This window comes from Danio aesculapii, chromosome 22 (genome assembly GCF_903798145.1).
Source record: "Danio aesculapii chromosome 22, fDanAes4.1, whole genome shotgun sequence".
Classification (NCBI taxonomy): Eukaryota; Metazoa; Chordata; class Actinopteri; order Cypriniformes; family Danionidae; genus Danio; species Danio aesculapii.
This window is the reverse complement of record NC_079456.1, coordinates 2,788,101-2,800,738: the sequence shown is the minus strand read 5'-3', so window position 1 is coordinate 2,800,738 and position 12,638 is coordinate 2,788,101. Positions and strand designations below refer to the sequence as shown.

Sequence of the window (12,638 nt, the reverse complement as noted above, 5' to 3'; positions counted from 1 at the left end):
ATTGATGAGCCTCAGACTGAAAACACTCATTAACCAGCAGCAGATCAGCTCATTTTATACTGACTGTTTGCAGGAGAAACTAATTACCATTTTATAATTAAGTCTAAGAGCACCACAAACTATTTTTCTGCATAAAAATAAATATTTATGCTGCAGTAGATTCCCATATTTTCCCTTCCCAGATCAACTCAAACACACCAACACAAGTAAGTTATTCAGATCATATTTTCCTCTCAGAGTTCCTCTCTGCCTGCTGTATTGTTTTGGTCAGCAGACACACAGATAGAGGTGAACTCAATGCAGAAACTAGTCGCAGATTGTCGCTTTAATAAACTGTAAAGTGTGTTTTATTGTTGTGTAAACACGAGAAAAAGCGTCAACGACTCACCTCAGCTCTGAAGACTCGACGCTGAATGAACGCGTCAGTGCTGACGTCATCACTGAGAGGCGGGAACAACGGCGGATTTGTATATTTTTTTATTGGAGATATGATTACAACAAAATGACATTTTACAAATTAAGCATCATTTGTGTGTGTGTGTGTATATATATATATATATATATATATATATATATATATATATATATATATATATATATATATACACATTTTTTTTTATAAAAACCAATATAAAACAAACAAAAACAATACTAAATTATATAAGATTTATTTAATGTGATTCTGAAATAAACAGACTCCTCTGAGACTAAACAGCTGTTTATGTTGATTCTCATCAACAGCTCTGAACGCATGTAAAATACCACATTTAACCATTATGTGCTGTTGTGGTGTTTTCATCCACTCTGGGCTGATTTTGAGTCTTAATTTGGCCACAACTTTCTCTGTATTTTAGCAAATAGAATGATCTTTAATGACGAATCTTATTTTGACAGATGTTTGGGGAAAATATTTTGAAATTTTTCAAAAACTCAACAATACACTCGAATTTACCACCCTTTCATTATGTTGGGGGCTGTTTTTGCCCAATTGACTTCCATTATAATGACATTTTTAAATTGCAAAGTCCATGACAGTATATAATCATGTATTTCAGATTGTTGCTGGTTTTCCCTGTTGGGAAGAGGTAAAATTGGTATTTTTTTGCTGTTTATCATCAGCTGCAGTGCCAAAAAAATGTGTAGTTTCTGGCTTTCACATGGAGTATAGTGTGAGAGAGATCTTTGCACCCTCATCTTGATATGCCCGAGAAAATCAAAATAAGCAGCTCAGCTCTCAGAACATAGTAAGTGTATTTCTGCACTCCACAGAACTCCATATAAAAGGCAGAAAAGTTAACACCGGCCTATCTAAAGGGTTAATGCTGCCAACTGCTGACCAACAGTAAAAATTACACATCTTACCTCTTTCCAATAGGGAAAACCACCAACTTCTGTTTCAGTTTTCCTTTATTTTGTCATTCAAAACATCACAGTAGATGTAATGCTGAACAAAATTATGTCACATCGACACCAGCAACAACATAAAAAAAACATCATGGTCATGACCACAAGGACAAGCTCCTGATAACAAGACTGAAGTCCTTTTGGTCATGACCTCAAGGTCAATGTTGTGAGAGTAGGAATACCTGTGGAACGAGAGAAGTGTCTCGTACCCCATACGTCCTCAGCAGATTTTTACAGAATGCAACAAGGGACATGGTCAAATGCCTTCTTCAGGACAACACCTTACAAACAAGTCCGAAGACCGTATTGGCATGACTGAAAGGACAAGTGGCTGAAATGAGCTTCAATTGCAGGGTGGTAGGGAGTACTCTTAAGCAGGTCGCACACTAGAAGCGCTGCTCTGGTGTGTGACCTGCTTTAAGGGCGACACACATCGGATGCGCCGATCAGTGCCGTGCACATGACAGTTAAAAGTATTGCACACCAGATGTGCACATTCGCATGCTATTTAAAATGAAACTATTCAGATGGCGCGGCACAAATACGAACAGTGTTTTGAGTCATGGCTGGGTGCCGTGGACAGCCGCCGACTTGCAGCGCCAGTGTGTGTACCCTGATAGAAACCTATGTTTAGAACTCTGAAATGCATGGCGCTGCGTGGCGCGACACTGTGCATTGCTGAGCGGTGCTTCTGGTGTGTGACCCCCCTCAGGGAAAGGGTGAGGAGCTCTGTCATCAGAAGAAGCCCAGAGTACAGCCGTTGCTCTATTACATCAAGAAGAGCTAGCTGTGGTGGTTTGGGCATCTATTTTTAATGATTACTGGATGCCTACCTAGGGAGCTCTTCTGGACTTGTCCCATCGGGAAGAGGACCCAGGGAAAATCCAGGATCATGGTGGAGGGACTATGTCCCTCTGCTTGCCTGGGAACACATCGAAATCCATCCAGAAGGGCTGGAGAAAGTGTCTGTAGAGAGAAAGGTTTGGAGTTCCTAGCTGAGACTGCTGCATCTATGAAATTAAGGACTAACTGATTTTTTATCTGGGTGTCCAGGCTATACAGTTTAAGTTAGCTCATCTCACCAGTCAACTTCGAGGCCTCAGGTAACTTGTTCTGTCATGTCACAATTAACATTTCCATAAGAGCACATCTTCACCATGTTCATGTTAAAAGCCAATGCTACTCTATTACTACGTCTGTCAAAAAACATGGTGGACAGCGACGGGGGCACAGAGTTTCTGGTTATAGTTGACTGGATCACCTGTGAATCAAACTGCTGTGAAGTGTCAATTGAGAGTTAATGTAATATCATTCATTAACATACATTTAGCTGTGAAATCTGATGTTCGTGAATACAGCTGAGAGTTTCCAGGAAGGTAAATATCATTGATGTTAACAGGGAATAAGGCTCTGTCTTGTATGAGTCAGAAAATGTTTCCTCAGCTCGTAAGGCCTCAAAAATGCTTTACCACATTGATCACACTTGTGTGGTTTCTCTCCAGTGTGGATCACCATGTGTGTTGTAAGAGATGATGAAACTCTGAAACTCTTTCCACACTCAGTACATATGTACGGTTTCTCTCCTGTGTGAATCCTCTGGTGTTGTTTCAGGTCAGTAGCTCTAATGAAAGTCTTCTCACACTCAAAGCAGACAAACTCTCTCACACCAGTGTGGATCTTCTGATGTTCGTTTAAATTTCGTAATCGTCTAAAACTCATTCCACACACAGGACATGCATAAGGTTTCTCTTGTGCATGAACTCTAAGATGGTCCTTTAACTCAGAACCTCTCATAAACGTTTTGCCGCATTGATCACATTTGTGTGTTTTGATTCCAATGTGGATCAGCATGTGTTGATTAAGGTTTGATGATCGTTTAAAACTCATCCCACACAAAGTACATGTGAATGGTTTCTCTGCAGTGTGAATCATCTGGTGTTGTTTCAAGTCTCCAGCTGTAATAGAAGTCTTCCCACACTCAAAGCACACATGCTCTCTCACACCAGTGTGGATCTTCTGATGTGTTTTTAAATGTGACTGGTGTATAAAACTCTTTCCACACTCAGAACATGAATATGGCTTCTCATTTGTATGAACTCTAAGATGGATCTTCAAAACTGAAGGCCTTAAAAATAATTTGCTGCAATGATTACATTTGTGCAGTTTCCTTCCAGTGTGGATCCTCTCATGCAGTTTCAAGTGTCGTAAATGTTTGAATCTCTTGACGCAGTATGAACACTTGTAAGGGTTCTCTCCAGTGTGGATCATCATGTGAGACTTCAGATCACATTTGCGGGTGACACTCTTTCCACACTGAGTGCAGGGGAAACATTTTATGACTGTTTTTTCCATTGAAACACTTTGTTCAGTCGTATCTTTGGTTTTGGTTTCACTTTTGACATGATGTTTCTCCTCATCTTCACACAGTTCTTCACTCTCCTCCTTCACCATCACATCTGAAAATGAAAGTAAAGAATACTATAAAAGGCACATTTTTAACAGCAGATAGAGCGCTGAACTACATTGTTCTAGTTATCAGGACCGAAATAGGGAAGCATTGTTTGAGCATTGGCAGAGCTAGAGGTGGCCAGGATCTCCATCAACAAAATCAAGGCCACCACGCTTGTAGTTGCATTTTTAACGAGAAAACTTCTAAACTTAATATAATACCTTGTTCATATCATATTTTGAAACACATTTTTTTTGGCTTTTATCAATACTGAGAGAAATATGGCATTGAGGAATAATGGAATATTAAAGATTAACCTCACTGTTCTTCAGCCTCCTTGTTGTAGAGTAATGAATAAACACAAACCTATTAGTTCTTCAGTCTCTTCCTGTTTAATTCTGCAGGGTTCTGGATCACTCATCTTCTCACTGTCCTTCAATAAACTCTGTCTTTGTCTTTCACTGATGGCGGCAGAGCTTCAGGAGAAGAAACAAGAGAAATCTGATTCATTTACACCGATTGAGGAAATAAAACATATTATGATGTTGAATCTTATAGGTGAAACAGTATATGATTAAATAATTTGCTCAAGTCAGCTGACACCGATAACATTAAATTAATGTGACAATTTGTAGATCAGAAGACATCAGTATAATAAATGAGGTAATAAAAGAAACTATTTACATGACATAAAGAGCTCTGATAATATAAACGCTCATTAATCAGCTATTCAGGATCACCAGCAGCAGATCAGCTCATTTCATACTGACTGTTTGCAGGAGAAACTAACTACTATTTTATAAATAAAACAAAGAGCACCACAAACTATTAATTTTATGTTCATTTTCTGCATCAAACTAAACATTAATGCTGCAGTAGATTCCCATATTTTCCCTTATAGATATTTTGCGATATAACAAACAGAAACGTGGAAAACTCAAACACACCAACACAAATAAGTTACTCAGCTCATATTTCCCTCTCAGAGCTCCTCTCTGCCTGCTGTATTGTTTTGGTCAGCAGACACACAGATAGAGGTGAACTCAATGCAGAAACTAGTCGCAGATTGTCGCTTTAATAAACTGTAAAGTGTGTTTTATTGTTGTGTAAACACGAGAAAAAGCGTCAACGACTCACCTCAGCTCTGAAGACTCGACGCTGAATGAACGCGTCAGTGCTGACGTCATCACGGAGCGGTGGGAACAACGGCGGACCATAAAAACCACGCCACATTACAAAAATTATTGCTAATGTAGACAAAATTAACAACACCTTACTCAATCATGTGGGAGGTTAAATACTGTTTATTAGGCACTTATATTGCTATATATATATATATATATATATATATATATATATATATATATATATATATATATATATATATATATATATATATATATATATTTATTTATAACTAAATCTATAACAAATTATATAGTAACACAAATAAAACCATTTCTTTTAAATGCTAAACCTGATGTTATATTATATATTATACGAGTGACATGTCTAATCTGGGACAATGTGCTTGATTGTGTCAGATGTAATTGGTGGAGGATAAATAACATTTATTAGAGAAAGTATTGCTTTTAGAAAACTGGGTGAAGAAAATAAACAAGAATATATCACTGCAGAGATTTATTATTTAGTTAAATGTGAAATTAGATGCAAGTAGAATAACACATTTTTCTAAAAAAATGTATGAAAATAGGAAAATGAAGTATTTATAGAGATTTTAATGCACATAATACTCTGGGGAGATACAAAAACAGACATAAATGGAGAAATAATTAAAGACCTATTGGAGGAAAAAGATGTTTAAATGAACAGTAATAGTGAAAAATCACAAAACTAAGTTAGTTAAACTTAAAATAAAATTAAAAAATCTGACCTAATGATGAGTTATGGTAACTCTTAAACTAATCATATTAAGCAGAACACAACCCAAATGAGTTATGAAAGAATTAACTCTAATGCTTTAAGTTAATTTAATATAGTTTTAGTCTGTGCTTTCAGTATCCCATTATTAAAAATTCCTGAGTAAAACAGTACATCAGACCATCTGTGTAACCAATAAAGACACTTAACTGTAAATACTTTCATAAAAATATTTTAATTTCTTATTAGTACAGTTGAAAAGGTCAAGAATGCATTTTGCACAAAACCATCTATCTATCTATCTCTCAGTGACGTGCGGTGAGGTTTGTGTCTGGTGAGGCACTTCTTGACATGACTTGAATTACTTTGAAATGATCACGTTATCTTCAGTGCCGTTCTTTGAAGCAAGTCCTTTAGCTCCTGCATTAGTCAGCCATTATTTATTCACGTTTCGATTAAAAGTCCAATTTTTATCCATTTTTGAGCTGATACCCACAAATTTTGTAGCCAGTCAGGGCTAAACATAAAATAAAAACTATACTGCGTAGAAGAAGAGCAACCACTAAAAAAAGAGTAATGTGAGCTCCCTCTTCAATGCCACAGAGCTACTGCCTGCCTCACCTCACATCTTTTCAGATATAAAAATGTCTAGACTGTATAAAAGCATTTTAATAAAGCATTACATTGGTAGTATAGAGTGAGCAAAAGGGGCGGGCTCAAGCCAGTTTGCACAGCTTGGGGTGCCTCACCTTGCTTCCTATGCTTTAATTAAACAGGAAACACGCAAAATATGGTGATCTTGATCATAAAAGGGATCATACAGAAATTGCATTTATAGTACAGATCAGTTGACAAATATTTTATCATTAGTATACATCTCATGATGTAAAGTGAGGATGATGATAGATGAGGCACTACCTCACCTGCCTCCCCTGACCGCACGTCCCTGATATATCTTTACTACAGATTTACTACATGGACCCATAGTTCGATGACAAGCTATACAAACGATGGTGAACGATTTAAGTAATGTGATTCTGGATATGAAAAGACTCGTTCTGAGATTTAACAACTGTTTGCGTTCATTCTCAGTGATTTATGGCAGTGGTCCTCAAGCACTGGACTGCGAAGTGAAGAACGGGGGGAGGGGAGGTGGGGGAAGGTTGTGCGAACTGAAGAGCGGGGGTGAAGGTGCGTGCAAACTGTGAAGAAGGTATGAAGATAGTAGCGCGTTGGGTATGTTGCGCATGGGGACTTAACCAAAAAGATGAAGAGTGAGGGGGGGGGGGATTCCGGGAGTTTTTCGGGAGACAGAACAATGTGGGAGATGGGCCTGAAATACGGTAGACTCCTGGGAAAAACGGGAGTGTTGGCAGGTATGCTGTGGATCAAATGGTACCGGGCTGCACGAGAAATCATGAACTATTTCCGTGGTTGGCGGTGTGTGTTTGTCTGAATGACACAATTTAGAGCCGGGTTAGTAACTGTATTATGGACCGGGTTTTGGGTGGCCGCTGTGATTGGATACTATCCCAAAGTTGGTGGTGTTACAGACTGTACCAAAAAGCTGAGGACCAGAGGCGGGGAGAAACTACGAGAGTTTTCTGGGAGAAATAACAATAACGGGAGGGTGGTGGGAGATGGGTCTGAAATACGGAAGACCCCTGGGAAAAATGGGAGTGTTGGCAGGTATGGGCGTGACGCACTTGCGCCTTCCAGGCACACCAAGTGAATGAATGCCACAAGCGCACTAAGAGTCACGTGACAATAACTGACTGATCAGCTTTATACTTTATATAAGGAATATACACATTTCAGTAGACTAATTACCTCAGACAGACACAGAAAACCCAAACACTGCAGTTCTTTTTGGTTTTCTCCAAAAATAAATCTTGTGTCAGAGCTGCAGCACTGTTTTGTCAGCTTGTCATCCTCTGAGAAAATGGTTGATGGTCAACTAGCAACATACGAACCACATTCTCCTCCTGTGTATGAGCTAGAAAATGTTTCCTCAGCTCTGAAGCCCTGAAAAATGTTTTGTCGCATTGATCACATTTATGTGGTTTCTCTCCAGTGTGTCGCAGCATGTGTAAATTAAGGGAAGACGAAGCTCTGAAACTCATCCCGCATTGAGTACATGTGTACGGTTTCTCTCCAGTGTGAACGCTCTCATGTGCTCTCAGATTTCCAGATTGACTGAATGTCTTGTCGCAGTATGAACACTTGAAAGGTCTCTCTCCAGTGTGGATCCTCTGGTGTCGTTTCAAGCCGCTAGCTGTAATAAAACTCTTCTCACACTCAAAGCACACATGCTCTTTAACACCAGTGTGGATCTGCTCATGTGCATTTAATTCTCGTAAACGTTTAAAACTCTTTCCACACTCAGAGCATGGATAGGGCCTCTCGTTTGTATGAACTTTAAGATGCTCCTTCAGCTCTGAAGCCCTCAAAAATGTTTTGCCGCACTGGTCACATTTGTGCGTTTTCTCTCCAGTGTGGATCATCTCATGTGTTTTCATGAGTCTTAACTGGCTGAATCTCTTGTCGCAGTGTGAACACTTGTAAGGGTTCTCTACAATGTGGATCATCATGTGTTTATTATGGTTTGATGATTGCTTGCAACTCTTCCCACACAAATTCTGTGTGTATATCTTCTGTCCAGTATGAATCCTCATCTGATGGTCTTTTAAATTTGACAGACGACTAAAACTCTTTCCACACTCAGAACATAAATAAGGCTTCACGACTGTATGAACTTTAAGATGCTCCTTCAGATCTGAAGGCTTCAAAAATGTTTTGCCGCACTGATCACAGTTGTGTGTTTTCTCTCTAGTGTGGATCATCTCATGTGTTTTCATGCGTCTTAACTGGCTGAATCTCTTGTCGCAGTGTGAACACTTGTAAGGGTTCTCTACAATGTGGATCAGCATGTGTTTATTAAGGTTTGTTGATCCTTTAAAACTCATCCCACACAAAGTACATGTGAATGGCTTCTCTGCAGTGTGGACTATCTGGTGTCGTTTCAAGTCTCCAGTTTTAATAAAACTCTTCCCACAGTCAATGCACACATGCTCTTTCACACCTGTGTGGAACTTCTGATGTTCATTTAAAATTGACCGCTGAGAAAAACTCTTTCCACACTCAGAACACGAATAAGGCTTCTCCTTTGTATGAACTCTAAGATGTCTCTTCAAAGTTGAAGACCTTGCAAACAGTTTGCCGCACTGATCACACTTGTGTGGTTTCTCTCCAGTGTGAATCATTTCATGTCTTTTCAGGTGGGCTGAACAATAGAATCTCTTATCGCAGTGTGAACACTTGCAAGGTTTCTCTCCAGTGTGGATCCTCATGTGAACCTTGAGGTCGTATTTATGCCTAAAACTCTTTCCACACTGAGCGCAGGTGAAATCTTTTCTTTTTATTATAAAATTGTGTTCGAGCTCTGTGTGAGTTTCTTCTTCACTCTTGACATGATGTTTCCCCTCATCTTCACTCAGTTCTTCACTCTCCTCCTTCACCATCACATCTAAAAATATAAACAATTTATATTTGAAAAGGTAATTTTTGACAGCAGATGGAGAGCTAAACTATATATATTTTACAGCCTACACCGCTCTGGGCTAGTCTTTACAAGCAGATGAAGCTCTAGGCCAAATGTGTTTATATATATTTTAATATTCCATATAAGATGTAAGACCAGAGTTAGAGCTGCACGATTTATCGAAAAAAGATCATGATCTCGATTCGACCCTACACACGATCTTAATTCAGCTTTTCTACAAATCAGTCAATTATATTTTCAAGATCAGGAGAGAAGCAAGGCAGTCGCATCAACACTGACACCTTCAAATGGCATTAAAAGTGTCACATACTGTATTTATAAGGTATAATTCACCCAAAAATGTCATTTCTGTCTTTATGCAATGATGTATTCGTGGCCACGAAAACGTGAGCTGTTTGTTTACTACCGAGAACACAAGCGTGCACGTTAATGACGCGTACTTTAGTGAACACAACCTGCATAGGCTGTGATTAACAGATAACGAAGTTGTAAATAAAGTTCAGTTTGTTGCACAGAACGATCAATTGAGGCTCGTGCACGAGGTTAGACTTGCATGAGTGTGTTTTTTCTCACAGTGACAGCAGCCATGAGCCGCACCCGGAAGTGAAAGTGAAACCTGTACATTTGGTATGTTTTTTCTTTCATAGCGAACACAAGTGCTGTGCATGAAAATAAATGTTCACTGTGTCAGTATAACAACCCTAGCCCATATATAATTTTGAATATAATGCAAGAGGGAATCTGATCATGAAAAAATTCTAATTATACTAGTGAAAACAAATGGTCTAATAATGTTGTCAATAACAGATGACAAGCACATGTCTTAAACATAATAAATCAACTTTATAATTATGAATAGTTATATTCTGATGTCATCATTTTGCTGTGAATTAACAAACAAGACATATTGAAAGTCTGTTCAAGTCCACCATAACGACTGTACAAAATTTAGCATTTTAACCAACAGTAGAGCTACACACAGGCCTGGTACTATTATTGCTATTGTTTTACCATATGTTTGAGAATTAACATTATTAATAGGCTAATCAATCATATTAACCTTTAATTTACATTTACAGAATCGTGAGAAAATCGCAATCTTGATTTTAAGCAAAAAAAAAATTATGATTCACATTTTAGTCAGAATCGTGCAGCCCTAACCAGAGGGGTATTGCACAAAAAATAAATGATTAAGCTGGGATTTTGAGGCTTTCCTGGCTGAATTTAGCCTTGACCTGGTTGCATGAAAGCAGGCTAAATTAAGCTAAATCAAACTCCCTTTAAAGGGCCATGAAACCCCCCACTTTTGGTTCAGGTCTACCTCAGAATTTTTTCAAAAGATGCATCAAAATGGGCATGGAGCTCTGCGATCAGAGGCAGGAGTGGGCGTGGCCAGCAGAGCAGGGGAGAAAGAAGGGAGCGAACAACTGCTGTCAGTTAGCTCACAAAATGAGACACAAACCGTGAGGAGACGCATGATTTTATAGTTTACAAAGTTAAAATGCAAAGAAATAAACTAAGTTAATGCCCTGCTACATTTGTTATTCATAATTGCATATACACACAATCACAATTTATATCATTATAAAGATAATCGTGTTCATATAAACACAATAAATGAGGACTTCTACCTCAATCCCCCGGTCTGAATGCAGACTCAGTACAGCAGGTCTCTTGCCCTGTTTATTCTAACCATTAGCCCTGCTGGTAATCTGGAGGATTTAGGCAAACGCAGCAGCACGGAGATGTGTCTAAATGTGAACGAACTCACGATAAAAGACAACGTCCACAAAAATGTCTGGAAAAACATTCAACAAGCCCCGTGGATTATGGAAACAAACACATACGACCCTTCATGAACAGCTAAATACTGTGTGCCATGGGTCTGTGGACGCAGTCTCACCCAGTCATCAACATATGGTCTCACAGCTTGGCACTGGCAGGTTTGCCTTGCTTTCGCAAAGCATGTGCAGTCATGAATAATTAAGAAGCAGGATCTTCATATAGGATAAGAAAACTCAGCTATGAATAATAATGAGAAACCGACGGATCATCTTTGCACCTGCAGATTCGCACTATGTCACCGATTTTTTTAAATCTCAACAAAAGTACTCAAGGGTTTCTTGAACCTTTAAGGCAAGTCCTTTCACTTGCCGGCCATCTTTGAAACGCCTCTCAGCCAGTGTGCTCGGGCATTCTGTCTGAAAGGGGAAACTTCAAATTCTCCAAATTTGCTTGCCAAGCTTACCATTGAATTTGATTTTAGGAATCACCAATACAATTAAACAACAACTGTCTCTTTAGTTTCATTTTTAAACACCCAAATCACGCAAAATCTGCAGAAACTCACGTCTGGTCCGAGCCCCTCCCCCGGAGTATCGTCAGTCTATAGCAGTGTTTCCCAAACCTGTTCCTGAAGGCACACCAACAGTCCACATTTTCAACCTCTCCCTAATCAAACACACCTGAATCATCTTACCATAACATCAGAAGAGACTCCAAAACCTGAAATTAATGGGTCAGAAAAGGGAGACATCCAAAATATGTACTGTTGGTGTGCCTCCTGGAACAGGGTTGGGAAACACTGGTCTATAGCAATCGATTATTGGCTTCTGTACTAGTAGGCGGGGTTTTATTCACCATACTGACAGTTACACTTTTCCCCATTCAAAAAGATAAGAGTGACATGTCCTGAGCCGTTTCTCAATATGCGTTCTTATCTGTACTTGCGTTCTTGTGTCCTCGTGAAACGTCATCAACCGTCGCTGAAGTACTGCTTCAATTCAAAGTTCACATCTTGCCAAGTACAGATAAAATTCCCGGACGTGTACGTGTGACTTGTGCAAACTTGCGAAGCTCAGGTAACCCAGAATGCATTGCAGCGTATCTAGCGAATGCTTATGGTGGAGGAGAAAACCCACACGGTTTTAAAATTACCCCTTTACTGTGTGACAAAATAAAGTTTTAACAGTTTTTCAGGCAAGAATGTGGTTGTTTTTAACTCAAATCGGCAGTTTATTCACAAAGATAATGCGTCTTTGACGATGTGCCTCAGCTTATGTGGACTCTGACTCCCAGCCTGCCCGTTGGAGCTTCGTCATCACCTCCCCCGCCGAGAGCAGCTTTACTTCGGCTAGTCCATCTCAGATGTACCGCTGGATCTCATCTCTCCAATGTAGTTAAAACATGATATTTAATATGTCTTGTGCACATCTAACAGAGTTTTTGGTCTTTTAAATCTATTATTTGTTCTCGGGTGTATTATTTTGTTAGTATTATTTTGTTACCTTTTATATAATTGTCTTTAAATATGGTACTGTGTAGTACACTGTTTGTCTTTAT

General features: G+C 39.0%; 2 protein-coding genes across 2 annotated transcripts in view; both read right to left on the bottom strand.

The window, feature by feature from the left end:
• Positions 1 to 12,638, bottom strand: part of LOC130215600 (zinc finger protein OZF-like) — a 110,730-nt gene that overhangs the window by 79,900 nt on the left and 18,192 nt on the right. The window lies entirely within an intron of this gene.
• LOC130215673 (gastrula zinc finger protein XlCGF8.2DB-like) lies at positions 683 to 4,325 on the bottom strand. Its single transcript, XM_056447513.1, has 2 exons — positions 4,220 to 4,325; positions 683 to 3,860 (listed from the first exon to the last, which is right to left on the bottom strand). The coding sequence occupies exons 1-2, from the start codon at positions 4,272 to 4,274 to the stop codon at positions 2,797 to 2,799; spliced, it is 1,119 nt and encodes a 372-aa protein (XP_056303488.1). The 5' UTR covers positions 4,275 to 4,325; the 3' UTR covers positions 683 to 2,796.